This window comes from Lachancea lanzarotensis, scaffold LALA0S09 (assembly GCF_000938715.1).
Source record: "Lachancea lanzarotensis genome assembly LALA0, scaffold LALA0S09, whole genome shotgun sequence".
Taxonomy (NCBI): Eukaryota; Fungi; Ascomycota; class Saccharomycetes; order Saccharomycetales; family Saccharomycetaceae; genus Lachancea; species Lachancea lanzarotensis.
In genome coordinates, this window is record NW_019212887.1 from 220,270 (window position 1) to 247,158 (window position 26,889).

At 43.7% G+C, this 26,889-nt stretch overlaps 9 protein-coding genes across 9 annotated transcripts; 7 read left to right on the forward strand and 2 right to left on the reverse strand.

Annotated features, from left to right (window-relative positions):
* Positions 1–92: 92 nt before the first annotated feature.
* On the forward strand, positions 93–3,404 carry SWI1 (LALA0S09e02630g1_1; the record flags this gene model as incomplete). Its single annotated transcript, XM_022770690.1, has 1 exon — positions 93–3,404. The coding sequence occupies one exon, from the start codon at positions 93–95 to the stop codon at positions 3,402–3,404; it is 3,312 nt and encodes a 1,103-aa protein (XP_022630005.1).
* A 95-nt stretch (positions 3,405–3,499) lies between these two features.
* RAD1 (LALA0S09e02652g1_1) lies at positions 3,500–6,631 on the reverse strand (the record flags this gene model as incomplete). The annotated part of the gene is made up of 1 exon (XM_022770691.1): positions 3,500–6,631. One exon carries the CDS (start codon positions 6,629–6,631, stop codon positions 3,500–3,502), a length of 3,132 nt encoding a protein of 1,043 aa, XP_022630006.1.
* A 1,230-nt stretch (positions 6,632–7,861) lies between these two features.
* ARL1 (LALA0S09e02674g1_1) lies at positions 7,862–8,413 on the forward strand (the record flags this gene model as incomplete). Its single annotated transcript, XM_022770692.1, has 1 exon — positions 7,862–8,413. The coding sequence occupies one exon, from the start codon at positions 7,862–7,864 to the stop codon at positions 8,411–8,413; it is 552 nt and encodes a 183-aa protein (XP_022630007.1).
* A 277-nt stretch (positions 8,414–8,690) lies between these two features.
* CQD1 (LALA0S09e02696g1_1) lies at positions 8,691–10,765 on the forward strand (the record flags this gene model as incomplete). Its single annotated transcript, XM_022770693.1, has 3 exons — positions 8,691–10,429; positions 10,513–10,648; positions 10,721–10,765. The coding sequence occupies 3 exons, from the start codon at positions 8,691–8,693 to the stop codon at positions 10,763–10,765; spliced, it is 1,920 nt and encodes a 639-aa protein (XP_022630008.1).
* Positions 10,766–10,957: 192 nt separating this feature from the next.
* Positions 10,958–14,740, forward strand: GDE1 (LALA0S09e02718g1_1; the record flags this gene model as incomplete). Its single annotated transcript, XM_022770694.1, has 1 exon — positions 10,958–14,740. One exon carries the CDS (start codon positions 10,958–10,960, stop codon positions 14,738–14,740), a length of 3,783 nt encoding a protein of 1,260 aa, XP_022630009.1.
* Positions 14,741–14,849: 109 nt separating this feature from the next.
* LALA0_S09e02740g (LALA0S09e02740g1_1) lies at positions 14,850–15,239 on the reverse strand (the record flags this gene model as incomplete). The annotated part of the gene is made up of 1 exon (XM_022770695.1): positions 14,850–15,239. The coding sequence occupies one exon, from the start codon at positions 15,237–15,239 to the stop codon at positions 14,850–14,852; it is 390 nt and encodes a 129-aa protein (XP_022630010.1).
* Positions 15,240–17,978: 2,739 nt separating this feature from the next.
* LALA0_S09e02762g (LALA0S09e02762g1_1) lies at positions 17,979–20,066 on the forward strand (the record flags this gene model as incomplete). Its single annotated transcript, XM_022770696.1, has 1 exon — positions 17,979–20,066. One exon carries the CDS (start codon positions 17,979–17,981, stop codon positions 20,064–20,066), a length of 2,088 nt encoding a protein of 695 aa, XP_022630011.1.
* A 694-nt stretch (positions 20,067–20,760) lies between these two features.
* LALA0_S09e02784g (LALA0S09e02784g1_1) lies at positions 20,761–21,645 on the forward strand (the record flags this gene model as incomplete). The annotated part of the gene is made up of 1 exon (XM_022770697.1): positions 20,761–21,645. The coding sequence occupies one exon, from the start codon at positions 20,761–20,763 to the stop codon at positions 21,643–21,645; it is 885 nt and encodes a 294-aa protein (XP_022630012.1).
* A 367-nt stretch (positions 21,646–22,012) lies between these two features.
* On the forward strand, positions 22,013–26,659 carry RKR1 (LALA0S09e02806g1_1; the record flags this gene model as incomplete). The annotated part of the gene is made up of 1 exon (XM_022770698.1): positions 22,013–26,659. One exon carries the CDS (start codon positions 22,013–22,015, stop codon positions 26,657–26,659), a length of 4,647 nt encoding a protein of 1,548 aa, XP_022630013.1.
* Between the last annotated feature and the right edge of the window lie 230 nt (positions 26,660–26,889).

The window sequence follows — 26,889 nt, forward strand, 5'->3', positions numbered from 1 at the left end:
AACAATAACCATAATTGTATACCAAGACTACAACTAAAATCAGTTGTTACACCAAAAACCAAGACCATTGCGGTCTATAAGAGGCTGGTAAGATGGACGAACAATTTGGTGGGGGAATTGGAAACTCGGAACAGAACGAATTTCTCAGTTTTCTCGATTCTAGGCCGCTACAGGAGGCTCCAAGCGCTGCGATAACTCCACAGGCGATTTTGGCGCGTTCCAGCATGCACACGTCGAATACGAACCTACAATCGGTTTCTCCTGCTTCAGTGATGTCTCCTTTGATACAGTCGCAGGGTTTGCCCTCAGCCACTACCCCGCAGCAGGTTTTAACGCAGTCAATTGTGCCACAACAGCAGCAACAGCAGCAACAGCAACAGCAGCATGGCCCGGGGCATGGTCAAACACCTGTGGTGAGCACGTCACAGGTGCCTTCACGAGCAACTTCACAGGCTCCCACTCAAGCTCCCACTCCTCAGGCAATCTTGAGCAACACAAATAGCCTACAAGATGCCAAATCCCAAACTGCTAGTGCAAGGAACTCTTCCGGCTTCACAGATAGAGCAGCAATGTTTGCAGCGCTGCAGCAGCGACAAAAACTTCAAATGATGCAACAGGCTGTCTCCGCAACAGGCTCTCCCCAGGAAGCAGGGCTAGTAAGACCATCTATGGAGCCGCAATCACAAGCATCGTCTGCCGGACAGGTACCACAGACACAGCCAGCATTTGCAGCCAACAATAATGCACCTCCTGCTCAGCAGCGACAGGCCATTCAGAATTTGGATCCCGAGATTCAGCGACGCGTAAGCACGGAATTGAACAATAAGCAGTTTGAACTATTCATGAAATCACTGGTGGAGAGTTGCAAACGGCGAAACGCACCGTTGCATTCTTTCCCTGAAATTCAAGGTCGAAGAATCAACCTTTTCGTTCTATATTCAATGGTACAGAAGCTCGGAGGTAGCGACAGTGTGAGCCGTCTACAACAATGGTCGATGCTTGCTCAAAAACTACAGCTTCCTGAAGATGCTGCGAGACCGCTAGCTGCCCTTTATTACCACCTTTTGGTTCCCTACGAGCAGTATCTGGCGTCCCCAGAGGGAGTAAAAGAAACTCAGTCTAAAAGGCTGTTCTTACAACAGTTTCTGCAAGAGTTGCTAAACAAATTCACGACATCCTATCCAAGTGCCACCCCTAACGATATAGGAGTGGGAGGTCTCACTCCCGATACTAGAAACGAAGGTCTTGATGCAGCCAAGGTAAAGAAGCCACGGAAACCCAAGAACCCAACCAAAAAGAAGTCGAAAAAGGATCTCGAAAAGGAAATGAGATATCAACAAGAACAACTTCAGAAACAGCATGAACTTCAACAAGAACAACAAAGCAAGCTTTTGCAGGAACAAAGAGCTAAGCAGCAGCATGAACAGATGCGACTGCGACAACAGATGGCTGTTCAACAGAGCATCGAATACCAGAAACTTCCCAAAGTTTACAAGCGGTCATTTGCCAGGAATTATGTGCCATCTAGTAGAGCTATTGAAACTTCCAATGGGTACGATATGAGAGCTGTTTCACAAATAGGCGAGAAAATCGATGCTAACAAACCTGTTTTCTTGTTTGCGCCCGAACTCGGTACTATTAATCTACACTCTCTGTCATTATCGCTCTTATCTGATTGTGTATCAGAAGTAAATGTGGCCTTGAACACTTTATTGGTCACCAGTGCAGACTCGATCCTCGATATACCCCTGAGTCGTTCTCAAAGTTTGTTAGATTCACTGTGCATTTTGGGGTGTCAGCTTTTAAACAAACTGTGTACATCAGAGACCCCCATGCAACAAATGAAAGGAAACTACCTTGACAAAATCGATGTGAAGGGCGCACTTAACGAAGCTTCAAAGTATTCAAGAGCAACTGGTATGTTAGATGAAGTTTTCAGTGCTAATAGCAAGGATCTCTTCGACGAAGAAGTTGTGATTAAAGTTGATTCCTTAACAGGCGTGGACTTGGAACAATCAGTTCCTACCCCAGAGCATACTCCCATAACCTCATTCGAGATTGAAGACGATGATAGTGCTGTAACAGAAAAGAATAACACGCACGAAGAAGATTGGCATTACTTACCAGAGGCACTTTGGCTTGCAGATGACATTGACAAATGCAGATTTGATCTTCCATGCTATTTAGAGTCTCTAAGAGACGTGCGCGACGAGGTTGATAGTCTTTTCACGAATGCCAATACTCGAGGGGCTGAGAACTATCAATTAATGGTGGTAGATCAGTTATCGACCATTTCGATGATTATACGAAATGTCTCATTCAATGAAGCGAACACAACTCCCATTGCCACGAACCTTTCGTTTAAAAGGTTTCTCAGCGATTTGCTTTGGGCCCTTTTTCTACGTGCTGATCGATTTGTATTCCATCGGAAATCTTTGAATTTCAAAAAAGACCTTATCATTACACTAACAAATGTATCGCATTTGCTAGAAATCGATGATCATGTTACCGCATGCTTACTTGTGTTTCTGATCTTAAGTTTTTCGGAGGAAAGAGCTACGATGGACGGAACGGAATCTCTCGAGGTTTCAGAGTACCCCGTCAAGTTAAGCAATTATCAGAACTATGGAGCTGACGTATTGGCTAAATTACTATCATTAGGATATCCCAACCGACTGTTGTTGAGAGCTACTTTCTTACAACAGTTCGATAGCGATTCTCAATCACAAGATGTCATGACTTGCAAAAAACTCATATCGCTCTATGAATCGTCATATTCCACCCGCAAATTTCAAGGTTTCTCGCTTTTACATGGAACGTTTACATCTCTTCTATCAATGATTCCATTTCAGCAGCTTAACACTACCCCAAACCTAATTGAAGAAGTTGGCCCCATTATTTCGCAAAGTCTCACAGCTCTCCTTTCATTGGCACGGTTTTGTCGAAAAGAAAACACCCCAAGATGTGGCCCAAATCTACCCTTGGTCTGGTTAACAATCGACGAGAATTTAGGTTGCAGCCTGCGCCGTCTAAGCGAGGCTCTATCCAACCTGGGTATCCACACTAATCAAAATTTGAACCATCTCAAGCATCTTTTCAATGCAATAAGCGCCAAGTGTCTTCAATTAGTTACTCTATTGATCGAGAGGGCACTGGATATAGCGGATGAACGTGGGTCGGGAACTGATGAGAAATACCAGAAGGCGCTCGAAAATCTGAATGCTACACCTAGTCTTTTACCCTCAGAGCAAAGCTTGATCACTTTTTTGACCAATCCATTGGCTGATTATATGGTTGCCAGAGAAATGGGTGAGTTACATCGTTTGAGAAGCCGAATTATGGCAGATAGCAAGAACTTAAATGTCACAAGACAAGAAGTCGCAGGTGCAGATGCTAATGACTAAATTATGTACAACAAGTTACGTGTAAAGCTCCATATATAAGAATGGCAAGATGTTAACAGCGTTTTTTTTTGTTTTTTTTTTTTTTTTTGGATTTCTCAAGTCAGGATACCTGGATCTTCCTCGATTTCCATTGCAACGTAGTTAAGAATTCTATCAGCAAGGTCTTCATCATTTACCAAATCAGTAAGCTGCACTTTGTTTAGCTTTCTCAGTGTCTTGAAATTCTTGACACGTTTTGTGACATTATAGTAGTCAATATTCGAAAAGCCTGGTATTCCGAGAAGCTCTTTCAATTTGAGACTTGAGTCTTCTGTAACCCTCTCCTTGCTTGCCTTAGTTTTCAAGCCAATATTCACCGAAGTAGTTGGATCAGGCTGTTCCCTACCTTGCTTCAAATCCAAGATGAGATTTACGGTCTGAAGTGGTGAAGAAGACCATAAAATTCTCAGCGAAGGAAACTTGAGCACAAGCTGGGCCAATTGCATTTGGATTTCATCTTGCATCAACTTGCCTCCAATAGGATGAGCAGTTGAGGAAATTGATCCGAATTTTCTTTCGCTGAAAGGCTCCAAGGAAAACGAGTCAATGTCATCGAATTCTATGAGTAAGGTGGGATATTCGTAATGTTTTGACATGTTTTTGCATTGTTCGTCGAGTCGGCCATTTTTAAAACTCCCGATCAAGTCGGGAACGGACTTCCGCTCCAAGCAGATTTGTGGTGATATGATGTAATCGCCTACCGTCAACATACAAGGGATAACTCTAACACCATAACGGTATAGTAAGCCAGGAAGAGGTGCCCGGAATTCTCGCATGTCAACAATGACGACGTCATTGGTTAAAGCCTCGAAAGCTTTTTGTCCTCCTGCCATTCTTGAGTTTCGAAGTTGTTGCGATAAAAGCAGTTTTCTTTGCGTCAGGTTCTTATATCTCGAAAGATCTTCATCTACTTCGAAATGTTCAGCCAAGTTCGTATGCTCTCTAATCATTTTAGTGAAAGCGTCTTTTTCTTTCTTGATGGCAGCCAAATGGCTCTGCTCCTCAACACTGTCGCCGTAGTACATGAAATAGATTTTTAAGGGCAGATCTTTGTGCAACGCTTTAAACATCTCCACCCTCCGAATGAAAGACAAGTCTGGCTCGTACATTACAATATGTGACGGCATTATTTCTTGCAAAAGAAGATCGTTCGTCCTATTATAAAACTTTTCGATCACAATCTGGTCATTCCTTTCTATGTATTCGAATAGCGCATCATCATAAGACCAAATATTTTCAGTATTAGGCATACCAGAAACTTGAGGCGGACGTATTTCATCCGGTTCTTCTGTCAAAATATGGTCCTCATATTTTTCGTCGTCCAGGTCAAGAACTTCGTCAAGGTCAATTCCCTCCGCCATTTGATCCTCTGTACTGTCTGCCAACTTGGTTAGATGCTCTTCTATTTCACCGATGTTCATGAGGCTACCAATTTCTTCACCTCTACCGTTCGATGCTGTCTTCAGCCGTGTAACAGCAGCTACAGCAGCAGCACCTCTTGTCCTTCGGCGGTTTGAATTAATTTCTTCCTTCGCAAATGTTTTCGATACAGCCAGCTGTCCGGGGTCACCTTCCTTTTGAGAGTATTCACTCGCATCCTTTGCTGTCTTTTTTAAAGCCTCTCGTCTGTCCATGTAACCCCGTAGCTTTCGGAGTAAAAATTTCCGTGAACCTTCCTTCCGATCAGAATAAGATATGATTTTTCTTAACTGGCGGCATGTCCGGTCTTCCGAGCATATAATCAAGGTGGGCCCACCGGGGGCAGCTGAATTAGCTTGTTCCAGATCAATATCCTCTAATATCGCCGTGAGCTGCTCCCACTTAGGTAACTCCTCGAGCTCATAATTACCTTCCTGGAATACACGTTTCTTGGCATATGAAATAACAGCCTGAGATTCCTCAGCCATTAGCCATGGTGATTCAGAATACTTTCTTGTAACCGAAGGTTTGTTAGCGTCTAAAATCATTTGGATGATTTCGTAGAAGTCAACGGCATCATAGCTAATCAGGGCATGTAAAAGCTTTTTCAAGGTTCCAATATCCTTTACAAGCTGTTTCGACTCGAAAGAGATACGATGCCAATTGGGCGACAAAACTGCGTGAATTGATCGAAGAAAATTTGGGTTCAAGCAATTATCAGCATTCCATGATTCTAGAGCTAGACTTGAATTCTTTCTGTTCAATTCTTCAATACATTTCTTGAGACATTCAAAAAGTCCAAATTGGATTTGTGACATCGAGTTGGTAAGGGACACTTTCACCTCTATAACTTTGTTGTCCCTTTTTAAGTTTAAACTAGAAGAGATGTCGACGTGAAAACGAGGCCAAATTAAAGTTCTTTTCAAGTGGAGATCTCTTAGCTTCCGTTTCAATGGTGAGAATTCGGTCATAAACGCCTCGGGCTGATCTGAAACCGCTTTGATAAACCCCCACTTATTGGTCGCCCTGTACATGTCGGTGATGAAAGATTCATTCGAAAAGTTATTAAGGCTCTCCACATGTAGGATTAAGAGGCCGGTTATGTTGTTTGGGTGAATAACGCCGGACAACAGATCGACGATTAAAATACGAGAGGTGACTGACACGATTCCGCCGCGCAAATAGAGTTGACGTCTTCTTTCCACAGTGAGAGTTTCTGCCGTGACCACACTGAACGGCCGTTGGCCATTTTTGAGCTTTGTTTGTTCTGCGTCAGAACTCTCGGTATTAGTATCTGCATTTTTTGGCATGTCTTCTTCATCTTCAACTGACCATGACAGCTCCAAGAGCTCTTCTTGAATTTTGTCATTGTCCTCTTCGCTGGCATTCAAAACAAGTACCAGAGAGCGCTTATTTTGGCCATCGATAACCGTCGGTGTGGCCAGAATATGAAGCAGGTTGGCGACAATTGGCTCTAGACCAAGTCCCTGACCTAGAATTAGCAGACAGTCTTCCGACACAAGCAGATCTTCTACGATTCGGTGCTGGAAAGGCAAAGGAAGCAGTAGTTGCAGGTCCACGGGCCTTATTTCTTCAATGTTTGGTTTCATATTATCATAATTGTCATTCAGAATTAATGGATACAAGGCGTCTTCCTGATCCTGAAGGGTATTCCTATTTTCATCCAGGGAAGGTCTTTCATGACCTTGATTAGACAGCTCCAAAACCAGATCATCGTCATCCGATTCATCTCGAATAAAGAGGGACATAATCAATGCTCAGACATTCCTCTAGATGTTGTGTAATTCAAATATCAAACTGGAGTCATCAAGGTTCGTTCACATTGCATGCAATTTAAAGCTGATGAAGCCTTGGCTATTAAGCTAGCAGAATCACCTTGTACGCCATTGAATCCTGTCATTTGGGCTAAACCAGCCGGCGCCCGCTGGAGAGGCTAGATCAGGCCAGACATGACGTGGAATCGACGAATTCTAGTTCTTGTCTAGACTTGGCTTTATCTTAAGCCATTTCAACTTCAGAAAATTTCATTTTCAACAGAAATGGGATCTGGTCGATTGCATCTGATTGAAAAAGTGTTTTGAATTGAAACTTAGAATTGTCAAATAGTGTATCCCCAGTTAGCAGCAGAATGGGAAAGTGCTTAGTATTTGACCAAAGCTGAGACCTTACAATCCGTAGTGATGAACATGAGCGTCGTTTCACGAAAGAAGATGGCGAAGCTTGAAAACGATATATCTGGATGTTTTCCGGTGCCCCGAATCCATCGTTTCAATTCAGGTTCTGAGATGTGGGAAATACACCATTTTCAAGAAAGGTGGACGACAAGGATAACTCTGAAACTTGATATTCTTCAAGGCCTGAGGGTCAGCCACACGTCAACAGGATTTCTAGATTTCATATCCTTGGAAAGTAATTTGTAAAGTGAGACTAATCATTCTGAATGATGTGTCACTAGGTGCACAGTGTTAACAGCCCTTTCTTTGCGACGTGAACAAGAATCATACCTGCGGAACTACAGTAGATGACAGTTCCGTTAAAGCATTAGCCAAGTTTTAGGGCTGGAATACGATGCAGATAGAAATTAAGTCACGTGCAAACATGAAGATTATATAATCAGTCACATGAGCAGGACTTCACGTGATGTATCCCTAAATGTCCTGTCATCTGATTGTCATATGACCGATTACTTAATCTTAACATTAATATCACCAAATTGAACTTACTCGATATTCATTCGATAATCTCTACATCCATATTACCAACTGAATATGTTTATAAATCACATCACCAGCTCAGAAAACACCGAAACAGGGACTTGTTTGGACAATTCAACGTTGGAATCAAGCTTCCTAGCATTTTAGCTCTCCATAGATACCAACCTACCCCAGGTTTTTGCGAAAAATTGACAAGTTTTGCTGCTAAACCGTTTACTTTTGAGAAAACTGTTTTCCATCATACACACACAACATTAATACCAAATGGGAAACTTCTTCAGCTCGATGTTTGACCGTCTTTGGGGCGTCAACAAGGAAATGCGTATCCTGATTCTGGGGCTCGACGGTGCTGGCAAAACCACTATTCTGTATAGACTGCAGATCGGTGAAGTGGTCACGACAAAGCCTACGATCGGATTCAACGTGGAGACTCTGGTTTACAAGAACCTCAAGCTCAACGTGTGGGACTTGGGAGGACAGACTAGTATCCGGCCCTACTGGCGATGCTACTACTCGAATACAGCTGCAGTGATCTTCGTGGTCGATTCCACGGACAAAGATCGTATGGCCACCGCTTCAAAGGAACTACACATGATGTTACAGGAAGAGGAGCTGCAAGATGCCGCACTGCTGGTATTTGCCAACAAACAAGATCAGCCTGGCGCCCTAAGTGCCTCCGAAGTGTCCAAACAGCTCAGTCTTGTCGAGCTCAAGGATCGTAGCTGGAGTATTGTCGCTTCCAGCGCTATCAAGGGCGAGGGAATTTCCGAGGGACTCGACTGGCTAATAGACGTGGTCCGTGAGGAACAATTGTAGTCAACCCAGCATATAAAACATGAGGGCATCCCCTCCACATCGTGCATAGCGACTCGCCGGGGTCCTCGCTTCTATTTGCAATATTATAAGCATAATCGGAAACACCGGGCATCTCTATATCCTTTTGACACCATCTATTCAAATTCAAGGCCCAGTCTGTCGACATTCCAAGCAGCAACGGCTCCTGATGAGGTGGTTTTTACGTTTCAGTGCGGCTCCTGCAACCGCGACTTTCAGGTCAGGATTTCGAAATGCTCGTTGGGTGCGCTCGAATGCGATGTTTCGTCCAAGAATCGGTCTTTTGACGGGCCATTCGCTTGTAGGTATATCCATTCTCACATTGACGGCTACTTTGGTACCGCACAAAAGTTTACAGCTTCATAACGAAACTTTAGAACCAGATCCCGAAGGAGATACCTTCGAAATGGGACTTTACATGACATCGCAGAAGGAACTTGCGGCCCACATAAGACAGAAAAGAGAACGATCATTGGCACGTTGCCGTTCGAAATTGACTCAATGGCTGACGCGAGCTTGGTTTCGCTTTAAAGACACAGTTTTGGAACCGGTACTAACGACGTGGCGATTTGTAGAGCTTTCATTTCTGTTCGTACCGGTGCTGCTTGCTTACCCAATTACATATTTCGGTCATATGGTGGAAGTTACTGACTCTACCAAGAGCGCTAAAGCCTCGTATGGTGCATTGTTGTGGTACAGACTTCTTAGACATGTCTTGGAAATTGCAGGCCCCAGCTTTATCAAATTAGGACAATGGGCAGGGTCCAGAACTGACATTTTCTCACATGGACTGTGCGTGGAGCTCTCAAAACTTCACAGCAATGCGAAAAAACACTCGCTGAAGTACACGATCGATTCGTTGCGCGAAGCTCTGGGGGTCTCTAATCTAGATGACGTGTTTGAAGAATTTCAGGAAAAGCCGCTGGGGGTGGGTGCCATAGCACAGGTATATGTGGGTAAGCTTTCCAAGGCTTTTGTAGGAAGACGTCATTTACAGTTGAATCCGGAGGAAAATAGATGGTGTGCTATAAAAGTCATCCATCCGCACGCAGCGCGCAATATAAGTCGTGATCTTAAAATAATGCGATTTTTTGCAGAGGCCATTGATATGATACCTACTATGGAGTGGCTGTCACTTCCGAATGAGGTGCAGCAATTTTCAATTCTGATGCGATTACAACTGGACCTTCGAATCGAATGTTTGAACCTTCACAGATTCAACGAGAACTTCAAGGATTCGTTACAAGTGAAATTCCCGACCGGATTTCAGGAGCTCACCAGTCGCCAAGTTTTGTTCGAAGAGTATTTATACGGCTTTCCCATGGAAGATTTCTTGCGGGCCAAGGATGACCTGAAGAATCCCGCGCTCAGCAAAAAAGTGAGCGACCCATTCATTGATGCATTTTTACAAATGTTGATTTTGGACGACTTCATCCATGCTGATCTACATCCTGGAAATGTTATGGTCCGTTTTATCAAGACGGACAGATATGACAGCAAATGTGTATCGACGGAAGAAGACTGCTACAACCTAATACACAGCTTGAAGACGAAGCTCAAAAACAAAGACGATTCTTTTGTCGAGGAACTAAGCAAGGTAGTCAGTCATTACACTCCTCAGATATGTTTCATCGACGTTGGGCTCGTTACGGAGCTCAACACCCGCAACAGGACTAACTTCATTGCTCTTTTTGACGCTTTGGCGAGATTCGATGGGTACCGCGCGGGTGAGCTTATGATCGAACGATCAAGAACACCTGAGACGGCAGTCGACAAGGACCTGTTTGCTTTCAAAGTTGAACGGCTTGTTAAAAAGGTCAAGAAACGCACGTTCACGTTGGGCACCGTTTCCATCGGAGACCTACTGGACCAAATGCTCAGCATGGTGAGAGGCCACCACGTTCGCATGGAAGGTGATTTTGTCTCTGTTGTGGTGGCGATCCTGCTTTTGGAAGGAATAGGAAGACAACTTGACCCAGACTTGGATTTGTTTGCAAGGTTCGTATACTACGCCGTGATCAACGGTTTTGAACGTTCATGAAAAGATTATCAATTACTAACTTTTATCAATCTTTTTACAGCTCGCTTCCAATCTTAAGAGAGTTTGGAATGAAACGCGAGGGCCGCAGCATTCTACAAGATGTCGATATGTTGTCGATGTGGAAGATATGGCTTGGACTCGAACTCCGGCAGTTCATGAATTTGTCGGTTAAACAAGTATGTTTAGTTCCCATTTTGGGCTTTTCACACAGAATCTTAGACTCAAATACTAACAACGCTATCATCCAGATGCACGACCTAGTGAAGACAGACCAATTGTGTCCAAACTATTGATGGAGCACGGTTTTTCAATTTCCACGTGTGTAATAAAATCATTGTGATCCGCTGGTGTTTAACGTCTTGATATATAAAAAGGTCCCTAATTGGTGAAATATGTGAACTACAACCGTGGTTGTGGCTAGCACTACTACTTCATCTTCGGTTTGAAAGTGGGAAGTGGTCAACAGGAAACACATTGATACCAAAATGAAGTTCGGTAAGACATTCCCGAACCATCAGATACCTGAGTGGTCACATCAATATGTCAACTATAAGAGCTTGAAAAAACATATCAAGGAGATAACTGTGGCCAAAGAAGAACAGCGCAAGCAATATCTAAGAGACGCTGGCATTAATGGTGACAGATCAGAAGAGCTTTTGGAGGAGCCGGATGTGAAAAAACGGCTAGCAACTTTCTTTTTCGCCCTGGATAAGGACATCGAAAAGGTCAATGAGTTTTACAACAAGCAGTTTCTGGAATATGACCGTAGACTCAGAAGGCTTTTATCGTCTGCACAAGTCACGAATTTGAGTGCGATTGCCACTGCTGAAAAAAGCGTCCAAAGTCATTCCGAAATTACGGGTGAAACCATCTCATCGGATATCACAGAAGATTTTGGGGAAATTCTGGGCATCCTGGTAGAGTTACGTTCAGATTTTCGTAACTTGAAATGGTATGCAGAGCTGAACAAGCGCGCATTAACGAAAATTCTAAAAAAGCTGGACAAAAAAGTCGGAACAAGTCATCAGGAAAATTACATGCAGAATCGGGTTCTTCCGCTTGGAATCTCAAATGATGCAGAAATAGGCAAAGAATTGGCTCTCATTAACGACACTTTGGATGTCATCTCTCCTTCTATGCTGGGGCGCCAGGAGTCCGATAGCGACGACGACACACAATTCATTTCTCAGGACAAATCATCTCCAGTCAATGTGGTCGCACAATTGATTGCCAAAGATGATGGGAAAAGCCTTGTTGCCGAGTTGGCCTCGATGTACAGATCGGTTGTTCTTATTCCCAAAAGAACGCTGATTGTCCTTCTTAACAAAGCCGCATTGTCACAATCGTTCAGATGTATAGACGAGATTCTAAAGATCATCCCAACTTTAGGCGATCATTCAGATGTCAGCGGTCGCAACTTTTTCCATCACCACGTCATAGCACTAGGAAGAGGTTCCAAGCAACAGAAGGCCAGAGACTCGACCCTCCACCCTTCGTCTAAGTCAACTACCATGAACCGTAGTGCCTCCAATGTCGACTTGGCAGTTTTACCAGAAAATAGATCACGGCTTGTACACGCCTATGGGCCTGACGGGCTGAATTCAAACGACTCCCCTGTATCTTTGTCTCATATTTTAAAGCGGCTCCCACCACATTTGAGATCTAGTCTGTTACAAAAAGATACTTACAAAAGAACCCCATTGCATTATTCTGCACAGTACGGCTTGTTTGAAGTTTCAAAGCTGATCATCGAAAGCTTAAGAGAATGGGGGGCATGGGATCCTGCAGTCTCGATTGACAATAAAGAGACTTGGGGAGACAGCGAAGGCTTTACTCCTCTGCATTTGGCTGTCATCGGTTTGCATCCTCGCACGGTAAAATCGCTAACCAGCTACGGAAACTCTTCGACTAAAGTTGAGTCTCAGAGATTACTTCATCTAGCCACTAAATTAAATGCGCCACAGCTTCTGGAAGCGCTACTTTCCGTCGTCGGGTTCTCTGTGGATTATGCAGACCCGGAGACATACGAAACTGCGCTCCATATAGCAGCCAAGCTGAACCTGACCAAAGCTATGGAGTTTCTTCTGAAGGCGGGTGCGAACACTGAGATCGGCGAGCGTAATTTCGGCTGGACGCCGATTTTTCTGGCAGCCACTGAAGGTTTCTACGATGTGGTCAAAATGCTTGTAGATTATGGCGCCGAATGCTCAAAGTTCGACGAAAGTGGATGGACACCTATGGAGCACGCAGTACTTAGAGGTCATCTCGATGTAGCCAGCATCCTGACTATTGATGATCCGATTGTTAACAGACCTAAACTGCCATCCGAGTTCACTCAAAGTGATGAAGATACGTCCAAAAACCTCTCAGCCCAGAAAATAGCGGCCAAAGCAAGACCTTCTCTTGAAGCCCTCTCTCAAGGCTTTTATAAGCAGTCCTCTGGTTCTGAGAGCTTCATAGCGGGAGGTTCAGATGTCAATCTGAAGAACTCAAGCAGACATAACCTGCTAAAACACTCCGTAAATGGGGTGCCAAAGCCTGCGGGGACCAAAAGTCTGCTAAAAACTACATCAAACATCAAACCGCTTGGGCAAACGCATCTACAAGAAGGCCAATCAATTCTATTAGTATCACTGGGTTCGAAAGGCAGCGCTATTCCAATCTCATTCAACAAAGTACCGCTTTCAAAGGTGTCATCTACCGAGCTAGATACAGCACTCTCTCTGGTTATAACTTGTCTCGAGGACTTGAACGCTGCACCTGTTGTACTTGACCTACCCCTTGACGACACACTCGATCCTGTTCATTTCACAATTCCATATAAAGAAGACTCTTCCCACACATTATTCTTCGACATTGTTCCAACCTATGACTATCACACCAGCTCTATGAATTCCTCCCCTGACATCAAAGCCAATTCATCATCATTTGACATGACGTCGAGTTTTTCTGATGAAGGAGCGGGCCAAAGATCGCACTCTAATGGTGGGACGAGAAAAGTCGAGAGGCGGCGTACAAAAGTCTTGGGACGAGCCGTTGCATTGCTTGACGAAAGTGTGATGTCAGTGGGTCCAAACCGGACCTCCTTGTCTGACACCAGGACGGCCCCTATCATTGAGAGTGAAACACTGGAAGTTTTAGGTACTATAAAGTATGAGTTCATGATTGTGAAACCCTTCATTCATCCGAATGTGACACTGAACAGGGGCGAAACGTTCTGGAAGTCTTTAGTCTCGACGAGAGTAATTGGTCATCGTGGTCTAGGTAAGAATATGAATACCAATCGTTCTTTGCAGTTAGGCGAAAACACTGTGGAGTCTTTTATCGCAGCAGCTTCGCTGGGAGCATCTTATATTGAGTTTGACGTGCAATTGACGAAGGATGACGTCCCTGTGATTTATCACGATTTTATCGTGGCAGAATCTGGGGTCGATATTCCGATGCATGAACTAACGCTTGAACAATTCTTGGACCTTAACAACGCTGATAGACATCGCAAAAACCTCAACGCCAACTTGAACGGCCGGTCAATGGACGATACAGATGCGGCACTGGTACAAAGAGCCTATAGTGTGAGAGGGGAAACCACTCTAGTCGATCAGTTGCCCTTGGCAAAAATCTTCGAGGATAGAATGCGTCTCACCAAAACCTTCAAGAAAAACAGCTTCAAAGGGAATGCTCGCGGGCATTCAATTGCGGGTTCTTTTGTTACTTTGAAGGAATTATTTAAAAAGATCCCTTCGAATGTGGGCTTCAACGTTGAGTGTAAATATCCTATGTTGGACGAGGCCATTGACGACGACATTGGTTACGTTTCAGTGGAACTCAATCACTGGTGTGACACGGTGCTGGACACCATCTACGATAATGTGAATGGGCGTGACATTATATTTTCGTCGTTCCATCCTGACGTATGCATCATGCTTTCGTTGAAGCAGCCATCGTTCCCGATTCTGTATTTGACTGAAGGTGGTACCAAAAAAACAGTAGATGCTCGCGCTGCGTCACTTCAAAATGCTATTAGGTTTGCCAAGACCTGGGATTTGCTTGGCATTGTTTCTGCAGCCAAGCCTATTATCAAAGCGCCTCGTCTCGCACAGGTAATCAAATCCAATGGATTGGTATGCGTGACATATGGTGTCGACAACAATGATCCTGATGTGGCTAAAATCGAAATGGATGCCGGTGTTGACGCTGTCATTGTCGACAGTGTCTTGGCGGTTCGTCGTGGACTCACTAAATCTGCAGCTTTGTCTCTCGAAAACTAGATTCCTTTGCAAAAGAAAATACGGGTGAATTGAGTGCATAAGATACATAGAATTGGATCAAATTGGGACTCCAAATGCAAAATTGTGTCAAATAAAGCTTACCTGGTCATCAGATCATTGTGACGCTAATACGGCGTCCTGTTGGGCGCACCTCTGTATTGGGTGCGTCTCCTGCAACCCACGAATCTAGTTCTGTAACGGTTCTAGGAACCTGGGCGCTGGGATTAGACGTGCCGTGGAACAATTGTTGAGCGCGTTCTAAATCCTGCTCCACGTTGGGACCCTGGAACAGCGTGTTGGCCGATTGGGCCTCAGATTCGGTTGCAAAAAACACCTGCATGGTCTTGGTGCCGTTGTTATCATTGATGTAGTGGTACTGATCCGGGAAAGGCTGCATGTGGACCACATCAGCACTGCCGGTCATTTCTCTGATGTATCGAATCACGGAGCCGTCACTGACAGTTTCTGGCACATTTGACACGATGATTGAGTGGCTCATCTTCACGATAACGAGTTTAGCACCAAGGCGATAGGTCCAAGGTAAATGAACTAACTACACTATAAAATTAAACTTAAATAACCAAAACTCACCGATATGATGATGATAATGATGATGATGAGTCGAAAACGCCAAGAGGTAATAGAGACTCAATGGTGTTGATTTTTTCCGGGGAATTATTATCTGTCTTTACCGTTTTTTATCGACACTATAGGAGCGATATCGATGTAATTCACCATTTAGAGTACAAACTTTTGTGAAGTCTTCAAACCGTTGAAACTCGATGCTTTATATACAAGAGTTTTTTGGGTTGGTCCATACACATTAGCCTTTTAGGGGAGAGAGAACACAAAAGTGCTTATCGCTTCTTTCCATTGATCCTATCCTGTCTGTCCGTTCATATAAGCTTACACACTCAGCTTTAACGCTATCTAATTAAGGTACACAGCAGCAGGCCCATACCTTTAAATTACGTAGTTGAACACAACTTTGGGGGCAAGGACCATTAGTGTACAACAATACTTTAGGACGAGAAAGCAAGGCATTTGCCCGACATCAGGTTAACCCAAAAGTCTTACTTTCCTTTTGACGATAACACAACTACTTGAACATTTACGTCCGGGCGAAACGTTGGTTACTAAAGGGGACATCATCCAGGACTGAGTACGTACTCGTAGTGGAAAGAGATGTTTTCGAGTGCGGGGTAGTGAAACAACAGTTTACCCAGCCCAAACGGCTTTTCAAGACTGGACGTACAGTCGCTGTAAGGATCACGGTTGCCATGATATGTATTTTACGTATTGATTGAAATAAGGGTCGGTTTGGTCGTTAGGGCAAGAAGTCAAAGCGGGGAAACGACGGGAATGATTTGTTGGCTGGAAACTTGTTCCAGAGCAGGAATGGCGATAAGTTTTGGGAATTCGAAGACTTGGGGACTAGGTCTCCATGAATTTTAAATGGTTTAGTGACTAGCGGTGAGAGTCGGGAATTACATGATTTGGAAATTAGGTCTCGAGGAATTTTGGATGTTGTTCAGATTTAGGATTCGGATTGTTCTATTCTTGATGGTGGTGGGGTGGGACATATGTAAAGTGTAAACAGTCTATAGAGTTTGCAGAGTCGCTGAAGTTTGTTTGAACTTAGCGAACTGGAGGACTCGGACTGGTGTTACGCATTGTGGGCCGTTGCTGCAGGCTGTTCTGTGGCGACGGTGACGTGCGAAAGGACGAATAACGAACAGCATCTCATATTTGTCAAAGAGATTGTATGGAGACACGCAGAATGGTGTACCGAAACGAAGTTTGAACAGGTTAAGCATCATTCTTCACACGAGGTACCAGTCCCATGAGTTATTGTGTGGTTTCCATATATTCCGTGCATAATTATCTCGTGAATTTTACAGGAATTCAGCTTGGATAAACACAAATCTGGGAGAATACTCATCTCGATTGTTGGGGACCACACACATGTTCAAATATGGTGGATTCTTGCACCTTCTTTGTGCAAAAATACCTAGCTCGTTTCACAAACACACAACTAGATCTCAGCTTTATATCGTGATGCACGAAATTCTTGTTATATGGCGCTATAAGAATCATTTCATATCCAAACAGACACATCTTTGCATTCATCTCACTAACACAAACATAGCTTCGTTTTAGAACGTGCCTGTACCATCAACTATTGCTGATGGTGGGGCAGTACCCTCCGTGTTTCCGTCCCTTTAGGTTTGTGCCAATCAAACGGCAGTCGTCACGCATTATTAGCCGCTGATGTTTTTACGCGTGCAAACAAAAAGGTTCCTCATACTGTAAGAACAGCAATACGAATTTCAAGTCTATTCTCCCGCTGCTAGATAAGTTGAGACCTATTCGGTTTCAGGTGTGTGGTGTGCTACCCACCCCCCGCCTCACCCCTTCCATCACAAACTTACAAGGTTAATGTCATTGCAAGATTGCCAGAATTACCTGGTGTCTCAGAAAACGATGCAAAGCCACATCAGGTCCCTATTTCAGAACCATCGGTACATCCAGCTTGAACATGAATTTGCCGTCAAGAAAGCTCACATCCGTTCGTAAACACAAAACCTGCATAATACTATACTGAGTTATCCAGAGCTATGTCCAGAAAACACTCTCGTCCGAAACTTCCGCTAGCATCTCCCGGTGTAACCACAACTACCTTCAACACCCATCTATTGCATTCCAAATCCTCAAGCATGCCCTCGTCGTTTCTAAGCTTTAATCACGTGTACAACCTTTGCCAAGTCCTCCCATCACTTTTTGCAATTGCCCAACAGACTTATACGTGTTTCCCAGCTGATCATCAGACTGTCCTTGCTGCGTATATGGAGAAAAAAAAACACATTATATTAATAACTGTAAGGACGGCAGAGGAAACTTGCCTTCCAGAATACCTACCATCGTTTTTAAACAAAAAGCAGGTTCTATTTCAAATTTGAGTTACAGAAGTTTCGCTCTCCATTGGAAAAGTATAAATTTACCAAGCAAAACCTGCTCACCTCAAGGAACTTTGCAGAGTCTAAAGTTTTTGTCTCTTAATTGAACGTGCGTGTGCCCTTTTCTCTCCCGAAACTTTCGGTCACATCCATCGTTAAAACTCTCGATAGTGAACTTGGACGTTACAACTTGCATCTACTTGATACAAAAATAACATCTTCTTCAAACTGATTTTTGGTCTTGCAATCACCCCTCCTCATTGATATTTGCCTCCAATTCAATGGCATACACTGTTGAAGTTGGCAAGGCTGCCAACGAGCACGAAACAGCTCCAAGAAGAAATGCAAAGGCTAAGAATGCTGCCGTAACTCGTCCCACGCAGTCTAAGGCCACCACCGTGTACGACTTCATCCAAGAGTGTGTTCAGCGTGGTGGAAACCACAAGGCCATGGGATGGCGTGAAATTGTCGAGGTTCATGAAGAAAAGAAGCAAATCACCAAAAAGATTGATGGCAAGGAACAGAAAATCGACAAGACGTGGCTTTACTTTGAGTTGGGTTCTTACAAATACAACACCTACAAAGAGTTGGGCCAGATTTTAGAAGAATTTGGTCGTGGTCTTGTCGATATTGGTTTGAAACCGGGAAACACGGACAGACTTCATATTTTCGCTGCCACGTCGCACAAATGGATGAAAGCGTTTCTAGGTGCACAGTCACAGGCAATTCCGGTGGTTACAGCTTACGACACTCTGGGTGAGAAGGGTCTAATCCACTCCATGGTGCAAACTGGTACCAAAGCGGTTTTCACAGACAATGCACTTTTGCATCGCTTAATCAATCCTGTTCAAGAGGCCAAGGAGTTGAAGTACATCATTCACGGCGACATTTTGGATTCTTCAGACAAGCGCAACAATGGTAAGTTTTACCAGGAAGCCCACTCAGCTTTGGAAAAGATACGCGAGCTACGCCCTGACTTGAAGATTTATTCCATGGACGAAATCGTAGAGAAAGGTCAAAAGGCTGGTTCTACCATTGAGAGTAATGCTCCAAAGCCTGATGATTTGTCGTGTATTATGTACACTTCGGGATCTACAGGTGACCCTAAGGGTGTTGTTCTCAAACACTCCAATATCATAGCTGGTCTGGGTGGTGTTTCGGTGATTGTGGATAGAGGATACATCAATGATAGTGATCGTGTCATTGCTTTCTTGCCGCTTGCTCACATTTTCGAGTTGGCGTTCGAGCTCATTACTTTCTACTGGGGTGCGACACTCGGTTACGCAAACGTCAAGACTTTGTCTGATACCTCTGTTCGTAAGTGCCAGGGTGACATTAAAGAATTTAAGCCCACTGTAATGGTCGGTGTTGGTGCGGTGTGGGAATCCATCCGTAAAGGTATTATGGGCCAAGTCGATCATTTGCCCTCATTGACACAAAAAGTTTTCTGGGGTGCCTATTATATGAAGCTGAAGATGAAGAGGTTTCACATTCCTGGTGGAGACACTCTGGGTAACATCATTTTCAAAAAAATCCGTCAGGCCACTGGTGGTTGCTTGAAGATTGTATTGAATGGCGGTGGGCCTATCAGCAGAGACACGCAAGAGTTTATCACTACCTTGTTATGTCCTATGTTGATCGGCTACGGTCTGACGGAAACAATGGCCAACACATGTATCGTGTCTCCTGACCACTTTGAATATCAAGTTCAAGGTGAATTGACTGGTGCCGTAACAGTCAAGCTTGTTGACGTTGAAGAACTTGGCTACTTGGCCAAGAACAACCAAGGTGAAGTCTGGATTCAGGGTGCCAGCGTCATGCCCGAGTATTATAAAAATGATGAAGAAACTAAGGGAGCCTTCGAGGATGGCTGGTTTAAGACTGGTGACATTGCCGAATGGACTCCCAAGGGCCAACTAAGAATTGTGGACCGTAAAAAGAATCTAGTGAAGACGTTGAACGGTGAATACATCGCACTAGAGAAATTGGAAAGTGTTTACAGATCTAACCCTCTCGTCCAAAACATCTGTGTCTACGCCGATGACTCTAAAGTCAAGCCAGTTGCTATTGTTGTACCCAACGAAGCGCCACTTGGTAAATTGGCCGTTGAAAAGGGAATTGTCAAGGATGCTGGTGATGTCGACCAAGTCTTGCACGACAAAAAGTTGAGAAAAGCTGTTTTGGACGAGCTTCTCAAGACCGGTAAGTCGCAAGGTCTTTCGGGTATTGAGTTCCTACTGGGTGTCGCCATGTTCGACGAGGAATGGACGCCTCAGAATGGCTTTGTGACGTCCGCTCAGAAACTGCAAAGAAAGAAAATCTTGAAGGCTGTTCAAGGCCAAGTCGACGAAATCTATTCTAACCAGTAGTGTGCCTGATTCTCAGGTCTAAAGAAACTGGCACGAAGACAACCCACGCTTGTTTTTAATCCGGAATGAAATAAAAACTTAACAAGCAGCTTTACAACAAAGTATATAATGTGTGTCACATGCATCATTAGATCTAATCAAAAAGTGTATGTATCTTGATACTGACGTCTTGAGCAAACAGGGTACGAGGCTAAAATTCATTTTCCTAATCCACATTTTACTTCGGAGCAGGCTCAAAATGTTTGAGTAATTTTGGACTATGTCAGCGAAGAGGCCGGCCGTTCGAAGTTGTGCTTAGTGGGTAGATCTACATGTATTCTTTGTATTGGCAATAGATGACCAGTCAGTATTCAGGCCGAAGAGGGCTTCTCGGGGTGATAGGTTAAAAAAACTCCCGATCAGTCTGTAAATTGTCGAAGCTGATATAGATAGACAGTCCAAGTTTAGTATCTCATGTGCATTTTTGGAATGAAACTTTTGAAAAATCGCTTCAGATTCACTTGTCGCTGTCGTCGAAATAACCAAGTTTCGCCCATGAAGCGAAACGAAAAACCTGGTCTTCAAAAAGATATAAAAGCTGCGATGACTGGTTCAATATCTGAACTTAGTTTTAGTTTCCATTGTCGAAATTATCTGCATTTGAGCTCAATATTCTCGAACGACACACAAGCTTACTCTATACTAGCATCTAAATATGAGATCCGGACAATTTTGGACGTTTGGAATCTTGGCAGCGCTGATCGCTGGAGCAACAAACGCTATACCTATAGAAATTCAAGGGAACACTCAGGATATAAAATGGAATGCGTTTCAGGTTTTACTTCAAATAGGCGGTATCATTGCAACGTGTTTCCCTTTGTCGGGTTTAGCAGGCATCGGAATACCTCTGTGTGCGCTAACAACGCTAGCTGCCTTTTCCACTATGGTGGGATTGATTTTGAAAATATTTGACGGCCTGATTGCGAAGGACGGTCAGTTGCTACCACAGGTTATTATGTTTCTGCAGAGCATTGGCGTGCGTGTGCTTGGACAGGAAAATTCTATCACAACAATGGATGCACCTAAGACGTTGGAGTGGTCAAATTGGGCCAATTCCACCACTGCTGCTGAGCTGCGTGACATCGGAGCCTCCATTGAATTCACGCCGATGAATGTCACAAACTCGCTGGGAGAAGCACGTCTCAACTACTGTTTTTCGTTTACGGTTGACGAAGCTGCCGGCTCACATCCTCTCGAACCTTACCGTTCTTCAATATGTGCATCTGAATTTGCCATCTCTAATATGGTCGATACCAAATTCGACAAGGCACCTTCAAAAGTGATGGCCCTAGCTATGCGTCCTCTCAAAAAATTCAAAATATATGAGGACTACGTTCAAGCTTACGATTTGGTTCAGAGTCTCCATTTTGTTTTCGGTTGCCACACCGAGGAGTTCCTGACCAAGTCTTTGGATCTTGTTCAAAATCTGAACCAAGGTTATCCAGATCAGCGCGAATATGGATTCGAGATTATCCATCAGATTGATGGGCGACAAGAACCTTTCTTTCAGATTGAAATCGCGAAAAGAAACCTTCTATAAATTATCCTCAACTTCAAACTACAAAGCTAAACTACGAAGATGGGAGTAAACTCATGAAGAAGTAAAGTTCAAGCGTTTGATAGCTGTTGACAATCGTGTCGTCCAGCTAGTCAAATCGCCTAGCAGTTTCGAAAACTGACACCAGATAATTAGAAAGTCATGTGATACATTTAGTCACATGACTTTAGTTTGATATGACCTCGGCTCTAAAATATCAAGTTGAATTATTTATGAATGCGTATTATAGATGTATGATACTATAACGCTCAAAGACAGTTGCTCCAATTGTACCAAAACCGTTAACTGAGCCTGCCAAGTCTTTTGAAACACTTGACTTCTACAATTACCTTCTGTGGGAACTCGACTAATGTCTTTTGGACTTATTTCCGACTGGGGCCTTGGAAATAATGGAGTGAAAATCTCCATAAATTATTTCGATGGAATCGTAGAGCAAAGTCTCTCTAGCGCGCTAGGATCTTCAGAGTTGCAACTTATTTTCAAGTCGCTTCTAAAGCGCGATGAGACGACCAAGGAAAAGGCTCTCAGTGACCTACTCAACATGATGGGTGACTTGGAGCATAATAGACATCTCTTCGAAGACGAAAGTTTTGCGCTTTGCTGGTCCCAAGTCTATGCGAAATTGATAACAAACGAGTCCAGAAATGTTCGGATCTCAGCACACACCATTACAGCGGACTATATCAGACTCCTGGGCAAAAAAAGTGGAAAATTTTTGCCAGATTTCGTACCTTTCTTGCTTTCCGGTATTTACGATTGTGATTCCTTCGTATCAAAATCGTGTTCCCAGGATGTTTTGAAATGCTTTGGGGGCGATGCGAGCAAAATGACTGCTCTATGGAGACTATTCCAATCGCAGACTTTACGTTTCGTAAAAGAAGTGTTGCTCGTGGAAACAGCAACTTCCTTGAGCGACGAACGCTACATCTCGAAAGAAGATTCTCAATTGAAATATATGCGGATCGCTACGACTGCAGTATCTATGTTGAATCGCTTGGCACTAGAAAACTCAGATCATTTCAACCCGGAAAACGAGAGATATTACGAAGTTTTGTCGAGCGAAAACCTGTGGCGTTTACTGTCTTTCAAAGATATTCATAGTCTTAAACCAAGCGAGGCATTGATAACCCTTGTAGAAACGATGTGGGAGTCTGGTTTTTTAATCAGGTGTAAGCAAGTCCTCAAGCTCATTTCCAAACGGCTCCTGAAATGCTTGGGCCAGTTATCGACTAAAACTTTGATGAGTGTTTCCCTCTTGTTTCCTAAAATCATACAAGTTTTGTCACACTTGCTCGAATACAAGGATGGCAAAGTACTTTCCTGGGATAAAGGTTCTCAAGAAAAGGTGAAAAAGTTACTTCTTTTGGGACCCGGAAATGCAGATCCTGGTTATTACACTGCCCTATTATCATTTTTTCAAAACAGCAACTCTGTTTTGGGATTCGATTACAGCTCGGACTGGTTAGAAATTTGGCACCGAGATCTCAAGTATGAGAGCCAGAGGCGCGGTTTACCAGCTAAATGTCAAGCCATGACAGATAAACTGTGGGAAAACTATCTCACTTTCATATCCCTTGCACCGGAATCTCTTCGGGACAATGCCAAAGAAGCTTCTAAGCGAGAAATTCTAACAGCTCTCGACGAAAAAACTCTAACGAGCCATAGCACCACGGTCACACTATTTGCCGAAGAACTTTCCTTTGATTCTCTGGAGACAGAGGTCTCACGCCTTCTGCCTTCTGGAGTCGGTGGTAAGCATAAAGACACGCGTTACATGGACAATTTGGCTGTTGTTGCATTTTCAAAAAAAGATTCATACTCTTTTCTCAATCACCTTTCAGATCTTATGATTGAGTCTCTGCGAACGCATAAATTTGATAGCTCCCATTACTGCTACTTTTTCTACATGAGACTGCTGAAATCGAGTGTTCCCGCCTTGTTAGAGAAAGTTGCTGACTTGCTGCAGTTACTTTCAGAAAACCTAGATACAGAGAATTACGCTGCGTCCTCTGAAATTTTCACAGCTTTTTCACGTAAAATCTCTGTTGATCACTTGAAGAACAGTCGTACTTCAAAAACTTTCATTACGTTTTTAGACTCATTCCTAGACTTAGACATTTCTGCGGCAAAAAAACTCGAAGTCACGAACACTCTAAACACAAGTTATCTTCAGCAGATCGCAAAACACTCACATCGATACCAAGACTTTCAAAGTGCTACACTGGACAACTTCAGCTTCTCGGATGCCCAACTTTACAAGAGCCAGGTAATAAATGAGGAAACGATTTGCGAGCTTTACCGGAAGGCTTCAAATCACTCACAGATGCGTTCTCTTAATTCTAACTGTAAGACTTTTAGACCAGACCTGTATGAGCACCTACTGCTCAACACTGACATCATAATTGACATTTTGTTCGAAGACTTAGGGCCTGTCACATCAGATATGAAGGCCACAGTATTGCGGCTCTCTGAAGTTCACGATGAAGTGGCCGTCAAAGCGGCCCTAGCGGCTATCTCAAGCTTGAAAAATTCATCCAGTGCGGACATCCCGGAGATGAAGGAGTATGTTGTCAACCTTATTGCTGTAAATGATAAAGTTTTGAGCACTCTACTACCGTACAACATATACGAAACGCTTGACGAGGCGGTTCCTTTCGTCAGTCACCAGCTCGCGACCAGTAGCTCTCTGGGACTAAACGTGTTTGTACTGCCAGTCAGTAACCAGGAACTGGATCTGCTTCTTGTTGAACCCGCCATCAAAGTGGCCCAATTTTTGGATGGTATTTTAGCGCAATTCCCCAAATATTTGACGGATGAGGTTTCGTTATATCTAGCGATCATGAGTGAGCTTGCAGCTGACTATAACTTTTACAGTTCAGAGCCATCGGAGGATTATCAAAACTTCAAATGCTCATTGTTTAAAGAGCGCCGATACCAATACGACGTCAAAGAGATTCTAGAAGCCATAATCTCGCCTGGCGGGTCAAGTTCCAAGCTCCTGAACCTAGTTTCGAGTACTGATGGGAAGACTGCCACTGGCACTCTGTTCAATTGCCGCATTCTAAGGAAGCTTTTAACAAACGCTATCGATTATGCATCATCGTCAATCTTTGACGATAAAACTCTAGAGTCTTTCATTTTGAGTACACTCAGAGACCAGGCAGCTCCAAGTAGTAGAGTTCTTCAGGGTGCTACAATTCTTTCTTCCATTACCAAATTTAGCACATCTGATGCTTTAACAAGAACGAGGACATACCTTGCTTCAGAAATTATCGGCGCGAAGGATCCTGCCGTTGCAGAAAGAACGGCCACTTTGATGATTTTCCTGAGTAATCTTCTCAAGGTTGATGACTTTTCAGTGCTTGACCCAGATTACCAGCCTATTGCACCTCAGCGGCTCAGGATGATCTTGATCGAAATAGGCAAATGGTTTGACAGCGATATGTGGTATGATGATGTATTTTCAACCTTAAGGCTTGCTCTGTGCGAGTTTCTCGGACTACTGCTGAACATTCCATCTTCCTATGCTTTTGGTCAATCAATTTGCGACCATTCTCATCGAGTTGTAAGGGACTGCATTGATTTGGTGAGTGCTGGCGACGTTCCGTTTGTTTCTGAATTCAAAATCCTCTCTGTTAGTCTCTATGGTCGATTGACGAGTAAAAAAACGATGTCCATTATGGAAGTAAGAAGTCAGAGAACTGAAGATATGCTGGAATTGTCTGATGTTCTAATCGATGCATTTCTTCTGCAAGGCGACTTTACGAAGCCGAATCATTTCTCATATGTTTTGTACAAGTCTCTAGCAGAAGTCCTGCGTAGTTCGGATACTTCGAGCTTTTCACCATACTCGGAAAGTTTGATGGAGAATATCGTGCACTCGTTGGACTTGAACATTGATCAGACAAGACTGATGGTCAAAATCGCTAGAGAATCAATTCTTGCGGAACAACAGACGCTATTGGTTGAGTTTGAACTCGATGGCAACGCCAAGGGTGACGCAGATGCAACTACTCAGAAATACCAGCTTCCACCGGGACTACTCGATAAGCTGGAACACGATGCACCTCATGAATACCTTGAGAACGAAAACGTATACCAATTCTTGAAATATCTCTTCGATTGTTATTTGACGCTGACCTATTTCACGGATATTTCATACAATTTGAGACAATTTTACGTCGCGCAACTAAGAGAACGGGGTCTTATTTTCAAACTTTTCGATTTCATCGCAGACCAACTGGACCCTGATGACAAGTCATGGATTCCAACGGAAGACTTCTCAGTTCCAGCATACAACATCGATGGACCCGGGTTTTCTTCATCGCGAGAAACCATCCTTCAAGAATGTAAACACCTACTGTTGCATTTGTTGTACGTGCTTTTCAAGGACATGGGCGCCATCACCAGCTCGTGGTGGTTGAATCTTAAAGACAGGGCCTTGCAAACGAAAATTGAGAAATTCATCACCGCTCACATTTCCCCGATTTTGGTGAAGCAAGAACTAGAGGATGTCGCCAAGAGAGCGAAAAAGCTTACAGATCAAGACGAAAGTTTGACGGTTAAAGTCAATAACGTCACCAACGAAATCAAAGCTGGATACCTAGTGGATGAGCAAAAGCTGGAGATTGCTTTAAAACTGCCTGCTAATTATCCGCTCAACAATATCGAGGTCCATGGAGTCTCAAAGGTGGGCATCAGTGAACAGAAATGGAAATCGTGGATTTTGTCCGCGCAGCGGGTCATGGTCGGTATGAATGGTTCCGTCATGGATTCCCTCGAGTTGTTCACCAAAAATGTGAATCTGCATTTTGCCGGTTTCGAAGAGTGTGCTATCTGCTACTCTATTTTGCATGCTGTTGACCGTAAGCTACCGACCAAAGTGTGCCCCACCTGCAAGAACCGGTTCCATGGTGCCTGTCTCTACAAATGGTTCCGTTCTTCTGGCAACAACACCTGTCCTTTGTGTCGTAGTGAGATTCCGTTTAGAAGGTGAAAGAACCGTGCTTCAATACCTACAAGACGTACATTGAAAGGTGTCACACAACGGTCAAAACCGTTGAAATACAGCTAATATATAAACTTTAACGTTTACGTACCTTTCTTGAAGCCCCATAACACAACTTCAATCCACCAACACTTGGTGCGATTCTTGCATCGCAACATGGCAGTCAAAATACCAATGAGTTGCTAGTTTACCCGATTTTAATCATCTTCTTAAAAGAA